We start from the raw sequence: 19577 nt of genomic DNA on the forward strand, positions 1-19577 counted from the left end.
TGAATACAAACAGTGTTCTTGATGTGTATGATATCAAAGCAAAAAGTCGTTAAAGACTGTGGAAAAGGTCCAGCTAGTGTTCCATGTCAGTACACCATCAACTAATTTCATCGCGTTTGCGAGTAAAATAGCTATAATTTAACAAGAGCGCCGCCAAGCGGGGCAATATACGCCTGAAGGGTTACATCAAAAGATGGGAGCAAAATTTAAAGAACTTGACTGTTGAAGCCCAAAGGACAGGAACAACAAAAAAGAAGAAATTCAAAAAAAAAAAAAAAAAAAAAAAAAAAATCTAAGTCCACAAAAAAATTCTTACCAGGTAAAGTTATGACAAAATACATCTAAATATTGGATGTATCATCCATGTTGTACCACAGAAAATTTGTCTCGGTTTTTCCCTACGGCCAATAATAAAAAAGTTTCAAAATAAGCTATTTATAGTAATAAAAAGGGAAGTAATTAAAAAACAAAAATTATTGTAAGAGAACAAAAAAGGATCTGCAAAATAAAAACAAGAGCACTGCAATACAGAGCAATATACACAAAGCAAAATCATATATGACCTTTGACCCCTAAGTGTGACCTTGACTTTGAAGCGAGTCATCCAAAACATGCGCTCTGCACGTCACCTCAGTGTGGTGAACATTTGTGCTAAGTTTATTTGAAATCATTCAAGCAGTTCAAGAGTTACAGAGCGGACACGAAACACACACATATGACCTTTCACTCCTAAGTGTGACCTTGACCTTGAAGCTGGTCATCCGAAACAAACGCTCTGCACGTCGTCTTAGTGTGGTGAACATTTGTGCCAAGTTTCTTTGAAATCCTTCGAGCAGTTCAAGAGTTACAGAGCAGACACGAAACACACTCATATGACCTTTGACCCCTAAGTGTAACCTTAACCTTGAAATGACACATCCAAAATATGCGCCCTGCACGTCGTCTTGGTGTAGTGAACATTTGTGTAAAGTGTCTTTGAAATCCTTCAAGGGGTTCAAGAGTTACAGAGCGGACACGAAATTGCTAACGGACGGGCGGACAGACGGACACCCCGGGACTATAACATAATACGTCCCTTCGGGCGTATAAAAAGTAAATACTACAATACATAGTAAAGACAGTCTAATGTTCCGTGCTCTTTTTATTTTTGAGCAGCATACTAATGATCATGAATGAAAGTTCGATTTTTCGCCTCCTCTACCGACCTGGACATTGTTTTTTAATCCCCCGCCACACGCGGCGGGGGTTATAGAAATGGTCTCCGTCCGTCCTTCCGTCCGTCTGTCCGTGACACTTTCGTGTCCGCTCCATATCTCCTAAACCCCTTGAAGGATTTTCATGAAACTTGGATCAAATGATCACCTCATCAAGACGATGTGCAGAACCTATGAGTCAGTCTTATCCGCTCAAGGTCAAGGTCACAACTCAAGGTCAAAATTTTGAGCCTTCAATTTTGTGTCCGCTCTATATCTCCTAAACCCCTTAAAGGAATTTTATAAAACTTGGGTCAAATGATCACCTCATCAAGACAATGTGCAGAACCCATTAGTCAGCCATGCCGGCTCAAGGTCAAGGTCACAACTTAGGGTCAAATGTTTGAGCATCCATTTCGTGTCCGCTTTATATCTCCTAAACCCCTTGAAGGATTTTCATCAAACTGGGGTCAAATGATCACCTTATCAAGGCAATGTGCAGAAGTTATGAGTGAGTCATGCCGGCTCAAGGTCAAGGTCACAGCTCAAAGGTTTGAGCTTTCTATTTTGTGTCTGCTCTGTATCTCCTAATTCCCTTGAAGGATTCATTTGAAACTTGGGTCAAATGTTCATCTCATCAAGGTGATGTGCATAACTCATGAGTCAGCCATGCTGGCTCAAGGTCAAAGTCACAACTCAAGGTCAAAAGTCTGAGCCTTCCATATTGTGTCCACTCTGTATCTCTTAAACCCCTCGAAGGAATTTTATAAAACTTGGGTCAAATGATCACCCCATCAAAACGATGTGCAGAAGTTATGAGTCAGCCATGCCGGCTCAAGGTCAAGGTCATAACTTAGGGTCAAATGTTTGAGCCTTACATTTTGTGTCCATCCTGTATCTCCTAAACGCCTTGAAGGATTTTCATCAAACTTGGGTCAAATGATCACCTCATCAAGAACTCAAGAGTCAGCCATGTCAATTCAAGGTCAAGGTTACAACTCAAGGTCAAAGGTTTGAGCTCTGTATCTCCTAAACCCCTTGAAGGATTTTTATGAAACTTGGGTCAAATGATCACCTCATCAAGACGTTGTGCAGAATTCATGAGTCTGCCATGTCAGTTCAAGATCATGGTCACAGCTAAAGATCAAACGTTTACCCTTTCACTATCCATAGCAGTGGCGGGGGATTTAGCTGTCTTTCAGACTGCCTTGTTAGCAAAGAATTGCCGGTATCGACGCAAAGAAACTGCCGATAAAGCAGATTTCGCAAAGAGTCCACCAATATGGATATGCACCGTGAAGTTTGACTTTGCTTAAAACAAGTCAACAGCTGCGTCATAAGCGGGAATGGTGACTTTTAACTTAACCACAGTACTACGTACTAGAGTCAGTGTACCCTTGTTCGCACACATTTCCTGAGAAACATGTTTTAATAAACACCGTTATTTCGTTTTAAAATATCCTACTATAACGTCATATCTCTTGGCCTGCTTTTTTCGGAAAACATTTTGACCAGTTGTTGCACTCTAGTGTACACGCTTTCGCACACCCTGCTAGTTCTAAAATTCAACGGTAATAATGCAGTTAACCGACAGAGAAATATCAATTACTTTTTTTTTAACCAGGCAGTTTATTTTCTTTTAACATGTATTTTCCAGAACAAACTCATGTATGTATACAGAGCCCTACAGCTGCTGCAATACTATCAGTAGACAGGTTAACATAACAGACTAAGTAAAAAAGATCTGACACGGTGGACAATAGTATGTCTTACAAGACATACTTGCCTCTTTATACTTTGGCAATTGCTACATTTAAGTCGTCCTTACTGTACTGTCAAGGCATTTTATCCTTAGTTCTTGTTTTACAACTAAAAGCAGAAAAGGATAAAGCAGCCGAATACCTGAAATGAAAATTAAACCCTACAAGCTGTTGATTCACTAACAATAATTATTCTAATTACCCGATTAAGTTCTAAGTTTTAATAAAACTTAAGCAAAAAGAATAAAAAAGATCAAGCAGAAATCAGTTGAACATTTGCAGGTTGGGTGAATTTAAATAACGCTTGAAATATTTTTATAAGGAAAAGGTAATAGGTAAATACATGTATGATGGAGTAGCTATTTAGCAATTTAATTTGCACGTTGTTGTTGCATAGTCATTATTTTCATGACATTTCTCAGCTGACCTTCTGGTTTCCGTTGGTGTTATTGTTTGCTCGACATTTCGAAGAACTTGTAGAGTTATTGTACTCGCCCCAGCGTCGGCGTCGGTGTCGCCGTTGGTTGAAGTTTTTGATAGAGTCAAATATTTTTGTTACTGTCAGACCTATTGACTTGAAATTTAAAATAGTTATTTACTGTCACAGTCTGCACTAGGAAGAGCTATCCCCATAACTCTGGTTTGAATTTTGACGGATTAATGCCCCTTTTTAACTTATATTTTTTTGGGTTAAAGTTTTACATAACGTCCAATATCTCTGTTACTTTCAGAGCTATTGACTTGAAACTTAGAATAGTTATTTACTATCAAAGGCTACACCATAAGAAATAATCCCCATAATGCTGATTTGAATTTTGACAGAGTTATGCCCTTTTTACTTGCAAAGCTCTAGTTCAGAATCAAGCACTGAAAAAAGTTGAACGTGCTGTCTTACGGACACCTCTAGTTTTCGCATGCATTTACCAGAGCGTGGTTCCAGTAGGGGAACGACCCATAGTCTCAAATTATATAGGAAATAACTCAGTTTCGTGAAATTATGACAATGAATCGATAAATGTTCTGCTTCATTTTCACGAAGTACATGAATTTGCCGGATGTGCGAAACCGCGTACACTGCGAAACCGTGACAGTATTTCGTATTCGACTATAGGTAGTTCTTCACGTTCGGATCAATTTGTTTCAACTGTAATATTTGATTAAAACCTTGATTTAAAAGAAAACGGCAAATACAAATGATAGGGTCGTTTGCTCGATTTTTTTGCTAGACTGATTTGAAAAAAACTTTGACCTCACACAAGTTTTCATAATAGGGGTCTTTTCGAAAATCCAAATTTTGATAACAAATCCATGTAAAGAATTTTGTCTACATTGTAGATTTTAATGAAATTTCTCACAGTTGTAAATAAATATGCGGCCTATAATATGGTGAAAATAAAATATTACAGGTCCGTGTGCTTGTTTGTGAAATAAAATTTATCTTTGTTAACAGTTTGTCTCTCTGAAACAAGAGTCGATGATAAGATACCATGAATATCATTTGCAACAAGCATTATCATCTTCAAATTTTCTTGCTTTCTTCTGAATTTAATGGGCCTTGGAAAGAATGGAGTGTGTCATTTTGATGATTGTCGTTTCAAGTCTGGTTCATAACTTCTAATCTGGATCTCATCAATCGCTATAATTCTGTTAAATTACTCTTCACCTTCATTTTCGTGCTTTTTTATTCAGACATTTTGCTACATCTACTCGAGCCTATTTTTGCTCATCAGTCAGTGCATGGGGTACCCACCGGGTCGCTGCTCGTCTCGTATTTAACTTTGTTATCAAAATTGTGTGAACGGACCCGTGGCTTATACCAACTTTCCGCGCTAATTCGTCAGATGTTAATCTCCTGTCTTTCTCTAGTATTTCTCTTACTTTGGCAGTGTGATCACAATTTGTTGCTTCTGTCGGCCTGCCAGGATGCTGAGTATGTATAAAAAAAATAGTGCTTGTACTGCCTTTGTAAAATCCAATTTTTATGTCAGCACGCTGTCTTCAGCTGTAACGCCGGACATAGTGATTGTATAGATGTTCCTATTGTGCCCTGTTGGCGTCATATTCAGACTGTATGATGACGTTGCCACCTATACGTAAGACTTAATGAAGAACCGTTGACTAATTCCTGAGATATCTGACCAGTCTCACATTTCATGGACTGATCCTTGTTTTTGCCCATAATTAAGGAGATCAGAATTTAAGACATTTTAGAATCATTTAACATTTTAGATGATCTAATATCATATTATAAATTTAAAAATATCGTAACGTTGCTGTTGTAATAAATTTACTAACAGGTTGCCATTGATTCATAAAATGAAATTACATTTCCGTACGCCGAATGAAGGCTTTATTTTGCGTTATCCGGATACATGACGTTACGCCATCACTTTCGGTTTATCAAACGTGAAGGACTACCTTAACAGTACTTATATGCAAATAACATCTAGATTCTATTTGTACGTGTTCTCTGGCTCTCAATAGCCTGACCATGTAACGGTTGAGAATTTACTCCTTACTGTTGCTTAATACCAGCGATTATGAAATATATGCTGTAAATTATTTGAAGAAATACAGAATTTAATACTTTATTTTATACCTCCAAGTATCTTTGCTGTCTCAAATTGTTATTTATTTTCATATTTCAGCTCGTAATATACGATCAGCTTATCCAAACATTGATTGAAGCATCTATAAATTTCTGTTGGAAATTGCTATGGTGCATTGGGAGTTGGATATATTTCCTTCTAATGGTTTGGGTGGATACACAAACTGGTTATTTCATTTTAATTTATCTATTAACAAATTGTGTGATACTGCATAAAAATCAAGAGGAAGAATTCTTTAAAACAATGACACCAAAGATTTTTCTTAGACTAACAATTCATATCATTCTGACAATATGTTACTGGCCATTTATGTCATACATGGAAGTTCTGCACATGTTTTCTGGTGCAATTTATATCGTATTAAGCACGTTAGAGTATATGAAAGATAATTGTGTTGTGCTCGACGACACTTTTATAATTCAGAAAAATGCTAATGGAATGCTAATGGTGCATATTATGTCTGTATTTATTTTGATTTGGGCGTGGATTGAATCCGGGAGTCGTGAATCAAGCCAATTTTGGTTCAGTATATTTAATTACATTTTTCACTTTACCCTTTTCCCGGAAATATGTAAAAGTTTATTTGATCTGATTAAGAGTTTTGTGAATTGGTACCAAAACAAGTATCGTTTCTTTAAGCGATTTAGTTACTGTAAATGGATTACTTATTCTCTCATTCAGTGTATAAGAGTGTGTAGCTTCATTGGTTCAATGTACTTACTATTATATCTACACTTTAATCTGGTGTTGTATTTACATAATGACTATGGCATACAGATAATCAATGTCACAAATTTAGATGAAAATAAGACTGTGGAAACAAGCTATATATCTGAAATAGAAGAACAGTATTATCGTGACAGACATACAGCTAGGAGGTTTACATTGTATGAAAGTATTCAAACAGGCAGGATAGTGTTGCAGCCGAAAACATTTGATAGAAAATGCGAGGAGTTGAAATACTTTCATGGGGAATATGTTGAGCTTGAGTTTTTATATGAGAATTATACCGGCAAGAAATCGTACTTTTGGACACACAATGCTAAAGTAATAGAAGCGGATATTAATGACGGGAAACATCTTTCACAATATTATAAATATCGCGGCGCCTTAAGATTTACGCTTGGCATTGTTGATCTTGGAAGTGATGATTTTGGAAAGTACACGCTTGTTGAACAGTCTTCTGTATCTTGGGCTGATTTATATCCTTATTTCTATAACTTACCCTTCCGTTTAAATATGTTGAAAAATATGAAAAGAGGCGTTTTTGTTCGGAAATATCTTAAATCTTTTTGCATTATACATGAAAAGCCGACATTGATAACAGTGTTTTCTGAATTAGGCCATGGAGTTGTTTTAAGCAATTTCAGAGTTCATATGTTCCTTAGCATTGATGAACTAAGATACACTATAGATTATGACAAAGATATAAGGTCTGTATGTACAATAGATTCATGTTATCCAACTATAGCTAATATAATGAAAGACAAGCGGCCCTATAAACAGTCAGTCTCATATGGTTTCGGGCGTTTGTTATTAGTAAATATATCGTTTTGCGTGTGCCCAGAAGCTTACTCCCGCAAATATCATACACTGCAGTTTGTGAAAAGATATGCAAAAAATATTGCAATATCTCCCGTGAAAATTGATTTAAAACCTACGATGAATGTATTATTTAACACTGCTCTTTTAAAAGAATTTGTCGACTGTCAGCTTTCAGGATACGTCTATTTCAAAGACTTCTTTCTCTGCCTGCAACGATCAAGTGAAAAATGGAATCAATTCCAAATGGATATTAAAAAAACGTTTTCTTTACAATGGTACATAGAGGCAATTACCTGGTTAATTGCATTTGCCTTCTTATTAATACTTGGAATAGTTTTAGATAAATGTTTGAATGAGCTGCTATGTCTTATCTTTCACCCTGATCTGTATATAGGACAGAGACGTAAACTTAAACAAGAACATATACAATTTGATGTCTATATTTCATTCTGTGACGAATCTGAACATGATACTACATTAGCAACGGAAAAAATAACATGTTTCGTTAGAGAAGAACTTGGATATAGCACCAATTCTACGGATGATGTTCCACCCGGTGCACATAGAAGACGGACGTTTGAGAGCTTTATTGAAAAAAGCAAAGCATTGATTATCATCCTGTCAAAGGAATACTTAGAAAATGATGCATGTATACAAGAATATGATTATACTTTATTACCTTTACTTGGAATTTCAAGACTTTCTAAAGATAATATATTATTACTGAAAACGGACACTTGTCCCCTTAATGCAGCTCCGTTGGTAACTTTCACTGTCTTAGACTGGAGTGACACTGTAACAAATATAAGAACAGAAGGCGAGAAAAAGCAAGAACTGAAACGTTGGTTAGAAAAGAGACTTAAGAAGCGATCTTTCTTTAATATTATCAGAAGAATTTGTCGATTGATACGTCAGTTCGTCGACAACATCTGATACTTGTTATTGTTAAATACTAGTTACTGATATTTGGTGGTATAGTAAACTGTTAGGTTCGCATATATGTGACACAGGGGTGCCTCATATTGCTGCGAGGCAAGAATTATATTACCTTTTAGAATGTTTTATGTCCTGAAATGTTTTGACACCCGATTTTCGAAATTTATTGAGTGATTTTCTATTTTGTTTTACACATAATATATCTAGAGTAAAGACTATCTACTTTTATATGTTTCAGTTATATTTATACATCTTTGATTGTTTTAGTTTGTATTCAGTTTATACTGTCATGAGTTTCTAGCTCATATAATAACGGAATCCTGTATCAATGAATACGTCAATATTTGTTATATGTATCTTTAATATTTGTAATATTATAATGTTATTAAAATAGTAGCTAGATCTGGGATGCTGTATTCAGCTCGAGAGGGTTTTTACCAGATCGGGTCTCACGAGGCGCGCAAAATCCACGAGTGCCGAATACAAAATCTCAGATCTAGCTACTGTTATAATGACCCTTTTATTATATACCTCCACGTTTTTTGGTATTTTGTTATTAAACGAAATCTTTAATGTTTATCGATGTTAAAATGGAACTTGGTGAAGTTTTATGTGCGTTATTCTTAGAACTGTGTCTTTTTTCTCATAATTATGTGTTTTTTGTAGGGTTAAGGATGGGAGAGTAGATCTGTTTAAACGCTATGTTTAGTTGAATTTTGCATAACGTTTCTTTTAACATTACATGTAATTTTAAATAAATGTATATTTGATTGACACCAAATGGTTATATGTATGATTATCAAAATTTGAATACTGTTAAAGTATCGATTAATTTTAACGCTCTGACTCTTTTAGTCACGTCGTAGTTCAGTCTCTGGCTGTGTTTATCATTATAATTATAGGCTAATTATAAGGCATTTAAATTTTGTTTGTTGGCTGGCACTGGGTGAAAGACATTGGACTTCTTATAAAAGTAATTACTATACCGACAGAAAGACTTTCTTGTGAATTTGCGGAATGATGCAAGTCCAGTAACCCGTTTCGTCTGTGCGACTTTTGCTTCCGTGTAGGATACCCTATTCTAAAAAAACCGGCCATCTGGTGATAACGCTGTATACCTAAGGCTGTAATCTGCTTCAATGATGTGCAAGATATAATAATCAGAGGTATAAAAGTTTTGTGTGCTTTATTTGACCTAAATCTCCATTTAATAAAAAACATTCAGTAAGATATGTCTTTAAATTCACTTTGCACTTTGTAACATTAAAAAAAAGAACGTATACACTTACTAAATTTTTCACCGGGCAATAGTCAAAACTATTACCCTGGGTCCAGGACAACAGATTAGAAATAATTTGTCACAGATTTTCCGAGCAAACACGTGTTGAATATAGGCCAGCCATACAGCACACACTATGAACCGGAAGTCATGTAAAAATTTGACTTTTTGAATTTAGGGCTCATATAACAGTGAACTCAGAGGAATATGAGCTTTATTTGTTTGAAGTCCGTGTTTGATCCTGTGTGTCCCAATATTATATAAATATGTTAACAATGTATTAAAGTGGTAAGATTCGTGACAAAAAAATAGCAAGCTATTTAATTAGTAGGCGAGTAAAATACAAAGTGCAGTATATACAAATACAAGCTTTCTTGTATATAAATTTCTGAAAAACCGCCTTGTTTAACGGCAAAATACAACGAAACAACGAACGAATTTTAGCATGCCATTAGTAAATATGTCACGAAATGTTTGAAAAACTGGCCCGTAGTTTCTGGCACCTCGTAATTGTGATCAGTTATACATATAAATCTCAAAACATTTCGGAAAACTGACCTCGCGGAAGACATAAAACCATTCTTTTATCTGACGATTAAACATGTCTACCTAACAATTTTGGTGGAGCATCTTCCATCTAAATTTGAATTTTGCCGTAGGTATGCTTCGAGAAAAAGACGCAAAGAGCAGATTATGCAAATACATGTATAGTAATAGTATTCAACACTATTAGTATATAGATCTATATATGGAAAAGTATATAATTGCAAAAATGTATTGGTTTAAGTTTCAGACATTGAAAATTTTTGAAAAAGTTAATTGAAACATTCATTATAAAAAGTTCAGACGTTTTTTGTTTAATTAAATTAAACATGGTAAAGCTTCCGCGTATCAATATTGATCGCTTTGAACAGCCGTTTCAAAAAACAAATGCAAACATCTCTCTTTATAAGTATAATAGTCTGCAAGTAAAATAGGTGCCCCTTTTCTTGATGTTTTTTTTTGGGTAATAGTTTAAACGAAACAGGCAACTATTTGGCACCACCCCCTACTTAACCGACATTTTGAAAAATGGCGTGTTATTCCAAGTACTTGAGTTGAAGTAGACCTATACTTGATTCTTTCAACATTAACTTTAATTATGTTCATTAATTCTAGTTCAACTCGCAAGCAATGTAAGTAGACTCCAGATAACCCTTACCCTGCTAAATTTCTTTAATGAACTTGTCCATCTTTCAATTTGGACAGTACCATTAACTGTTAAAAGGGGTGCTTAACAAAAATATACTGACTGAATGGCGAACAGTGCAGATCATGATCAGACTGCACGGATATGCGAACTGATTATGATTTACACTGGTCGCAAAGGCAGAATCAATCGTGTTTAACATGATAAAGGCTAAAATACAAAACAGTTGATTCAGAGCGTTATAGTTTACAATAACATAGAGGATATTTGTTTGTTTTAGTTTTAGTTTAAATTTAACACGATGTGCAATATTTTTTTTTACGATTGGTCCGTTGTCGATTGTATTTCGCAAAATAGTTACTTTTTAATAACATGTTTCAAACTTTTAGAAAGTTCGTTCAAATGTAATTTTATGACATGAGGATTTGCTTGATTTTACCAGAAATATTCATCGATGCTCATCGATTACAACTTGTCAGACGGTTGCTCCTCTTTAAATGTATAATCAGCATCGGATCCTGTATCTGATACAAAAGTACTATTTTTACACTCACTGATTTATGTACGGTGATCCTGAAACTAATTCTACCAATTTAGACATCAGTCTCCACATCTCATTCATGCGAGATTACGACTTTGAGAGAAGACCTTGTTATTTCCTCACAATGCTGAGCATATTAAGGGAGCAACTGGTACCATTTGTTCACATCCTTGATACGCAACCGTGGATCGAATCCGCGACCTTCCGCACCGGAAGTGGACGCTCTACCATTAGACAAAATTACTTCACTGAAAGTGGAATCGTGTGCCATGGTAGCTCAGTGGTAGAGCGTTCGCCTCTGGATCGAGAGAACAAAGAAAAAGAGACAGAGAGGTCACACTTAGGCAAAGTAACTGGTCTAGCGAAGAGACTTTATTCTTGAAAGATAGTTCTTCAGATGGCGATAAAACATTGCAGCCGGTCCGACGCAGAGAATTTATTCTCGAGAGTGCTTCGTCATGTTACAATTAAGCACACGCAGGGCATTGCTGGTCCGATGCAAAGAATTTATTCCTTAGCGGGAACGTTTTAAACAAGTTTCTTCTCCACAGTGGAGATTTTCGGATTTCATGTAAAATCCCGCCGAGCCTGACCGAAATAACTCACTGGAAACCATGTTAAAAAGATTTATTTTTCTCCAAAGAGAAAAAAAGAGACAGATTACGATGTGCAAGGAACTGTGTGAGATACCTTATATACATGTACCGCTTTAAAAAAAGACTCATTGGCCTATTTACGTGCTTGGTGTAAAGAGCCAATACTTGCGAAGCTCTTTCCTTAAAAGAACCAGACAGTGATGACCTCTTAATTGAGTGATTCCTAGAGCTGACCGGGATGTGAACCCTAGGCACTTGGAATGCCTGTCAAATAGTGTAACCATTAGACCACTTTCCCGCCCACATGTATATGAAATATAGTCTGGCCACAGACTAGATAATCATTTTTTTTAGAAGAAAATAATTCCTTAATATATTGTGACTTGATCAGTCTTGGCTCTGATTACGTTAGTTTCGAGAAGAAAAGGACATAATTATACAAAATTTGAACAACCTTAGTTGTTATCTCCTTTGACAAAAACATAGGGTCTGAACACAGACTACATAAAATAATTTATATATAAGTATATGAAGAATAACAGTGTACATAGAATTACCTTTGACAAGTCAGTGCTCACTGGACCGTGTGCCATTGACCCTAAATCTCGAGATCGTGTGTAGATTCTTTGAAAATTCGTTTAATCATTTAGCGGTATTAATGAATCTCTGTAGTATCTTCACAGCTAGGCCACATTGTGAAATACTTCAGTCCAGTTTCTTGCCCAAATATAATATCAATTTATACGGGTATTTCGAAGAAAAATGTGATATGGCATAGAACAATATGGTAATGAAAGTACATACAAACTGAATAAAATGCATACCTACTGTCCTAGGTAGTGTCATAGTAAGTCAGTAGGACATAGTTTTCTATCCTGGTATTAAATTTAAAAACAAATACACAGCAAAAACCGATTTATTATCTGAAAAAAAAGCCTTTAAATCTTAAAAAAAACAACAACACAAATCAAGGGCCACTTTGTTAATAGGCGTTCTGTTTCTAAACTGTTGATCCTGATCAATTCACATATTATTCTACCGGACTCGGAAGCGGACGTTTCAAACTGCGTTTAATTGCACTAAAACGTATTTCACAGCTGATTAAGTTCCTACATTATCACGCCATCGACGGGGAAAATAAATGGGGTAACCCCTTTCGAGGGCGCCTGAAAAAAAAAGTTCCTACATTATCACCATTTCTCTGACCAGAGTTACAGAAAACGTCTTAGGCTAATGTCGTTACAACTACAATATGGCCGAGTGGTTAAGGTCGCTGACCAAACACCTTTTGCCCTCTGTGTATTTATTTCGTCATGTGAAGAAGCTGTTCAGTTAACGGTTCTATCTAGGTGTCTGCCCATACCGAATATAATGCCAGCATGAGCATCTGGGGTGGGGTGTTTTTCCGCAAATGCAAACCGGATAGTTGCCATATGATATTCATTTTAGCTCGACTATACGAAGTATAAGGAGAGCTATCCTACTCAGCCCGGCGTCGGCGTCTTTCGCGTCCCCACCTTGGTTAAAGTTTTTTTTACACTTTCTCTTTTTACAATTTATCTCTGTAATTACTTGATTCAAACTTGAAATGGTTATTCCTCATCATCACCCATATCATCTGACATAAGGGCCATAACTCTGGCACCAATATTTCATGATTTATCCCTCCTTTTCACTTAGATTTTAAAGTTAAAGTTTTGATGCACTTTCACTCTATCCCTGTTATTACTGAATGGATTTGATTCAAACTTAAAATAGTTATTCAACATCATCCCCCACATCATATGACACAAGATGCACAACTCTGGCACAAATCTTTCATGAATTATTTACCCTTTTTTACTTAAAATTTCAGGTTAAAGTTTTGATGCACTTTCTCTCTATTTCTGTTATTACTGAATGGATTTTATTCAAACTTAAAATAGTTGTTCAACATCATCACCCACACAAAATGACACAAGGTACATAACTCTTGTATCAATTTTCCATGAATTATTTCCCCTTTTTACTTAGAATTTCAGGTTAAAGTTTTGATGCACTTTCACTCTATCACTTTTATTTCTGGATGGATTTGATTCAAACTTAAAATAGTTGTTCAACATCATCACCCACACCATTATGACACAAGGTGCATAACTCTCGCACCATTTTTTCATGAATTATTGCCCCTTTTTTACTTTGAAATTCAGGTTAAAGTTTTGATGCACTTTCACTCTATCACTGTTATTACTGAATCCTCATCACCCACATCATATGACACAAGGAGCATAAGTCTGACACCAATTTTTTATAAGTAATGGCCCCTTTTACTTAGAAGTAAAGGTTAATTTTGATGCATCTTCACTCTATCTCAGTTATTTTGAAATGCATTTGATTCAAACTTAAATTAATTGTTCCACATCATCACCCACATCATATGTCACAAAATGCATAACTCTTGCACCAGTATTCAATGAATTATGCTTATTACTTAAAATTTTTGACACAGACTCAGACTTTTGTGCAACATCTTCATCCACCATTAAAATAATAAACACTCCTGGCAGTGACAGCTCCAGTTTCCTCTGATGTGTCCAGTTTCACTATCCAGCATCGAAATAGTCGGGCGCTGTCTCCTGTGACAGCTCTTGTTTATTGTCTACTCAATGAAATATAGATAACATTGTCATGTACAATATTTTATTTAAATCTCACGTTTCGTAAAACAGTATATTTACATCCTTTACAATTATATCCACATAATATTCATAAAAACTACTAGTATGAGAGACAATATATTTCATTATGATAATATATGAACAATTAAAACATAAAATATTTACGTTTAGACGGCAGCGTAATATAACTATTAAAATGTATACATTTCAGACGTCTAAACATATTCTATGATATCTGGTTTGTGTTGTTTAAATGGTTTCACTACATGCCAACACTGTTTAGGCTCGAAGCATTGCCACATCAATGTTGTTGTTGTTGTAACATAACTGATACAAAGGAAACAGCTCCATGTGTCGTCTGCAATGATTTAGTTGTATTTAGTACAACGTTTAGTTAATGACAGAACTTGTCAACTGGATCATAGTTTTTTCCCTTTAACATTATGCCTCATAGTTTAGTCAAAATGTGAAGGTAAAACACCATAAAAAGCTGTCATACTAGAAGTCTAAGAATAAAAAAAGGTACAAACGTGATATAATAATCGTGGAAGGTGATTACCATAGGAGCAGAGGATTTACAAACATAATTTCGATTGCTGATGCATATATACACATCACAATTATTTCTGGTATATAATTCTGTTTGAGCTGAACTCATACAGCAATTAGAAGCCTGTCAAAAGCATGTTACTCCAACGTCTTCGCTATGGCCGCAGTCATGTTCACCTATATCTCTGTCATGACTTCTTGGACAATCAAACACATTTATTTCAGAACCTGTACACACCACATTATCAAGCCATATTTTACCAAAACCTCCACCAAATCCGTTTGTAACGACTCCTCTTTTGAATCCTGCCATCTGACATGCTACTGTTGCGGAAATGTTAGTGAAAAAGTCATCACAAACTGTACCCCACTGGTCATTATATCGTACTTCAACACGTCCGGCCAGTCCGTTCCCTACGACACGTGCATCGCCCAAACGTATATTTGAATTGGCGCGTAAATAAGTGAAAATGACTGCTATAATTAAATTTTCACTTTGACTTATCTGATCTTTCATCGTTGACATTTGCTCTGATAGACTATTTTCTATTTCAAATCGATTTGCGACAAACTGGGCAGAGTAATTTTTAAGCATTTGAAGTGTGTTTACATTAACAGCAGATATGCTGTCTGATAGCAGATATCGACTTCTGTTTGCTTCGTTCAAAATTTCTCCTGTCTGCAGTAGTATGCGATCAGACTGAACACGTGATAAGCTTGTCAGCTTCACATGAACATCGGAAATCAGCAGTGCAATGTCTGATCGCATTTCATCTAACTCACCTTTTATTTCAGATTTTAAATCAATAAACGAACCAGATATATTTTTGATAAGTGCGTCTTTCTCATGAACCGCTTTTTCTGTTTCAAATCGATTTGCGACCAATTGGTCAGATATATTTGAGCATTGTTTAAGCATTTGAAGTCTGTTTGAATTAACAGCAGATATGCTATCTGATATCATATATCGACTTCTGTTTGCTTCGTTCAAAATTTCTCCTGTCTGCAGTAGTATGCGATCAGACTGAACACGTGATAAGCTTATCATCATCTGACTTGTATTCAAATGAACATCGGAAATCAGCAGTGCAATGTCTGATCGCATTTCATCTAAATCACTTTTTATTTCAGATTTTAAATCAATAAACGAACCAGATATATTTTTGATAAGTGCGTCTTTCTCATGAACCGCTTTTTCTGTTTCAAATCGATTTGCGACCAATTGGTCAGATATATTTGAGCATTGTTTAAGCATTTGAAGTGTGTTTGAATTAACAGCAGATATGCTTTCTGATATCATATATCGACTTCTGTTTGCTTCGTTCAATATTTCGTCTGTCTGCATGAGTATGCTATCAGACTGAACACGTGATAAGCTTGTCAGCATCTGACTTGTATTCAAATGAACATCGGAGATAATCAGTGCGATGTCTGATCGCATTTCATCTAAATCACTTTTTATTTCAGATTTTAAATCAATAAGCGAACCAGACATATTTTTGATAAGTGCGTCTTTCTCATGAACCGCTTTTTCTAATTGTGTCATCATGTTTTCTTGTAATGTCACGGAGTACATTTTATGCTCCTGAAAAGCTCGTTTTAGTCTTTTTACATCTGCATTTATGGGTAGCATTTCGTATTCGTCGTTTTCATATCTCCCAATCGGTTTTTCATCATGCCCATGTCTGAATTCTGTTGTTGACTCGACAGTGCTTGTAACGTATAACAGGGTTCTGTTAATCAAGTCAGTTAAAGTGTCGATCTTTAAAGCATTTCTGTCTACACTTTCCTTCAGCCTCTGTATGTCCTGCAAAATTCATGTTAAAGCTGTAGTTATAATTATATTTTATGCTAAAAGGAATAAAAAGCTAGCGAGAAAATTTAAATTCAACCTTTTATTGTTATAGATCCGCTTAATATTTAAGAACTCGGCCATGTTTTGCTGAATAGGTTCTGTGTCTTGAATTATTTTTATAAATTTTTGTTCATCCAATGTGATCGTGTATTATAAGAATGAAATATCGATTTCCACTGATAGATACACATTCAGACAAGGCGAAGATTTTACAAAAACGTACACATCTCAGGCCCGTGTGCAGGATTTGTTTGCTGGGGGGCCCAACGTGGGGTGGGTTCTGGAGGGGTATCCCCTCCCGATTGCGAAATTTTTTAATATGGCACATGAATAGATGCATTTTCCTGCTACCTGAAACACCTTTAAGGATGCATGAATGTATCATATATTTAGGAAAAGTCTACTTTTTAATCATTTCATCAAGCCTTTTCAATGTATGTATGATTGTACAGTCACGGTGTATGGACTTATTTTTCTGTATGATACCCAGTTGAAAAAAATATTGAAGTTTTAAGATGGTTATTAAGTAGACTAGCTCCTAAACTATGATATTTTTTTTTCACATTTTTATTATTTCATGTAGTGAACTGAGCCATTCTATATACTATGTCTTACAATTTTAACATCAGTCCTCTTAGAAAATCTCTAGAATAGACTGGCTTTTGTCTCTATGGCCCCCCCCCACCTTTTAGATGATCTAAAACAGTTCAAGTGTCGTATGTGCGCACACGTGTACGTAAATGCAACTTTTGTGTTGGCGTTGATATTGATCTTGTTATGATTAAATTCTCTTTCGGAAGTTCCTTTAGCCATATACCGAAAATTAGGAACTTTGTGCTTATTTTAAATTTACATGTTGCTACATGTTTACATGAAACAAAAATTGAAGAAAACAAAAGGGACTCGGTTAAAATAGTTAAGGGACATTTTTAAAATAGTTCCTTTTAGCGCCACCCGGTCCTCAGGAATGTGCAGTAAAATGGTACACTTTGTATTGATTTACTTAATATACAAAACAGCGTATCTAAAATGACGTAAAATCCTACCTGAAATGCCAGTGTTTGAACAGCCTGTACTCTTTCTTCTAGCTGCTCCAGCCTTCCACAGAATACAGATACCGGTATTGCGCATAATTGTAGAATGAACAGATATACCATCGTCATGATCGCCTTTGTTGTTTGCAAACTCCAGAAAGTACAACTAGGAAAAAAGAAAAACAAGCAAATTCGATGAATCGGTTTGTGGTGAGGAATGGCAAAGAAATATATCCGGCAAAGGAAAAAGGAACGAAAAAAAAAATGAATGGGAGGAGAGGAAAGGGAAGGGTGGGGTGGGGGTGGGGGCGGTGACCGGATGAGGGTAGAAAATTTCACATGTTGATAATAAATATTGATGGAAAGTATAAAATGAAAAAAAATATTGGGGGAGGGAGGGGGTGGGTGCATGATCGAGGTGGTGGGGTGACTGGGTGGAGTGAAGGAGCGAGGTGGGGAGGGTACAACTTTGCATGTTGATAAGTATTCATAGAAGGTTTAAGGTTTCAAAAATGAAAACAAAAATGTGTGTGCACTACTACATTACGGTGATCTAAATTCAGTTTAAGTTTCATGGTTCTAGGTCAAATATGTCACAAGTTATGAAGTAGAAATTGCCATATTTATAGTATCCTATTTAGTTAACACTAGAAACTACTAAGGGTCATAACTCTGGGGTTTCTTGAGCAATCTGACTGGCACTTGATGGGTCGCATTTCCCTGTTATGGTGAACATGTAAATGAAGTTGTATTTAAATACTCCACACCACTTCCTAAATATGGCTCCGGACGGAAGGACTGATGTTCCTACATGTGGGTATTTATGTGGCTACTCTTTTTTGTTCTCTCTATTGTTCCTAAGCCACGTAAAAGAAATAGAGCCACATAAAAGCTTACGGAATGAATGACATCAAAGAAAAAGTACAGTTACTCATTGTTCCTAGAGCCACCTAAGTATGCAAATGTAAGCTCGGACGGACGGACAACGTCAAAACTATATTCCTCCGCCTTTGGCGGGGGTATCAGATTTATTTTGCAATATTACTTTAGAAGGCTTTGAAACTTAGTTACAGACAGATGGTATGTTATGGAAACACTTGAAAATTTAGTTGTTTTTACTGTTTTTTTCCATTCAAAATTGAAAAGCGTTTGACACAGGGTACCAAATGTAAACTGTCGAAATTTATAAAGTTTATATATATAAACGATCGTTAACTACGAATGTTTCCGTGGTGTACTGGAGAAGATGGAAGGAGAGTTTTTATTGCCGAGGCAACCCGGGTTCGATTCCCGATTCAAATACTTTTTTTTAGATTGGTAGTTTAGAAACAAAGACTCATGTTCTAATGTTCGTAATATGATCAAACTTCAAGAGAAATGATTTTTAGTCAAACTTTTGAGTCCAACCAATTTAGTGACGAAATACCAATTACAGTTGTAGTTGCTTTTATAAATAATCACATACAATCAAACTTGTTTGATTTTTAGAGACACTTGGTCTCTGTCCAGAGGTGAGAAATAATATACGATAATCGGAATATAGGTTTCTTTGGAGAAAAGAATGATTAGTTTTACATTTAGGTAAATATTGTATTATTTTTGTTTTATTTTATTATATATTAAGCGATCTACGTAGAATTAAAAAAAACTACTTCGCAAAAAAATAAAACGTACCTTTCAAGAATAGAATCCTGAAATCTATGACGGCACGACTTAAATCTACAATGATTCTTAACGCAAAAAAGCATATAATATATTTGGTCCTCTTGGCCTGCATTTACGTTTTCAAAAAAATCAAACACAAGGCACTTGATTTGTTTTTCGCATTGTACTC

At 35.6% G+C, this 19577-nt stretch overlaps 1 protein-coding gene across 1 annotated transcript; it reads right to left on the bottom strand.

Annotated features, from left to right (window-relative positions):
* Positions 1 to 14310: 14310 nt before the first annotated feature.
* Positions 14311 to 19577, bottom strand: LOC128555756 (uncharacterized). The gene is made up of 3 exons (XM_053539126.1): positions 19418 to 19577; positions 17756 to 17909; positions 14311 to 16661 (listed from the first exon to the last, which is right to left on the bottom strand). The coding sequence occupies exons 1-3, from the start codon at positions 19489 to 19491 to the stop codon at positions 14982 to 14984; spliced, it is 1908 nt and encodes a 635-aa protein (XP_053395101.1). The 5' UTR covers positions 19492 to 19577; the 3' UTR covers positions 14311 to 14981.

The sequence above is a fragment of the Mercenaria mercenaria genome, chromosome 3, assembly GCF_021730395.1.
Source record: "Mercenaria mercenaria strain notata chromosome 3, MADL_Memer_1, whole genome shotgun sequence".
Lineage (NCBI taxonomy): Eukaryota > Metazoa > Mollusca > Bivalvia > Venerida > Veneridae > Mercenaria > Mercenaria mercenaria.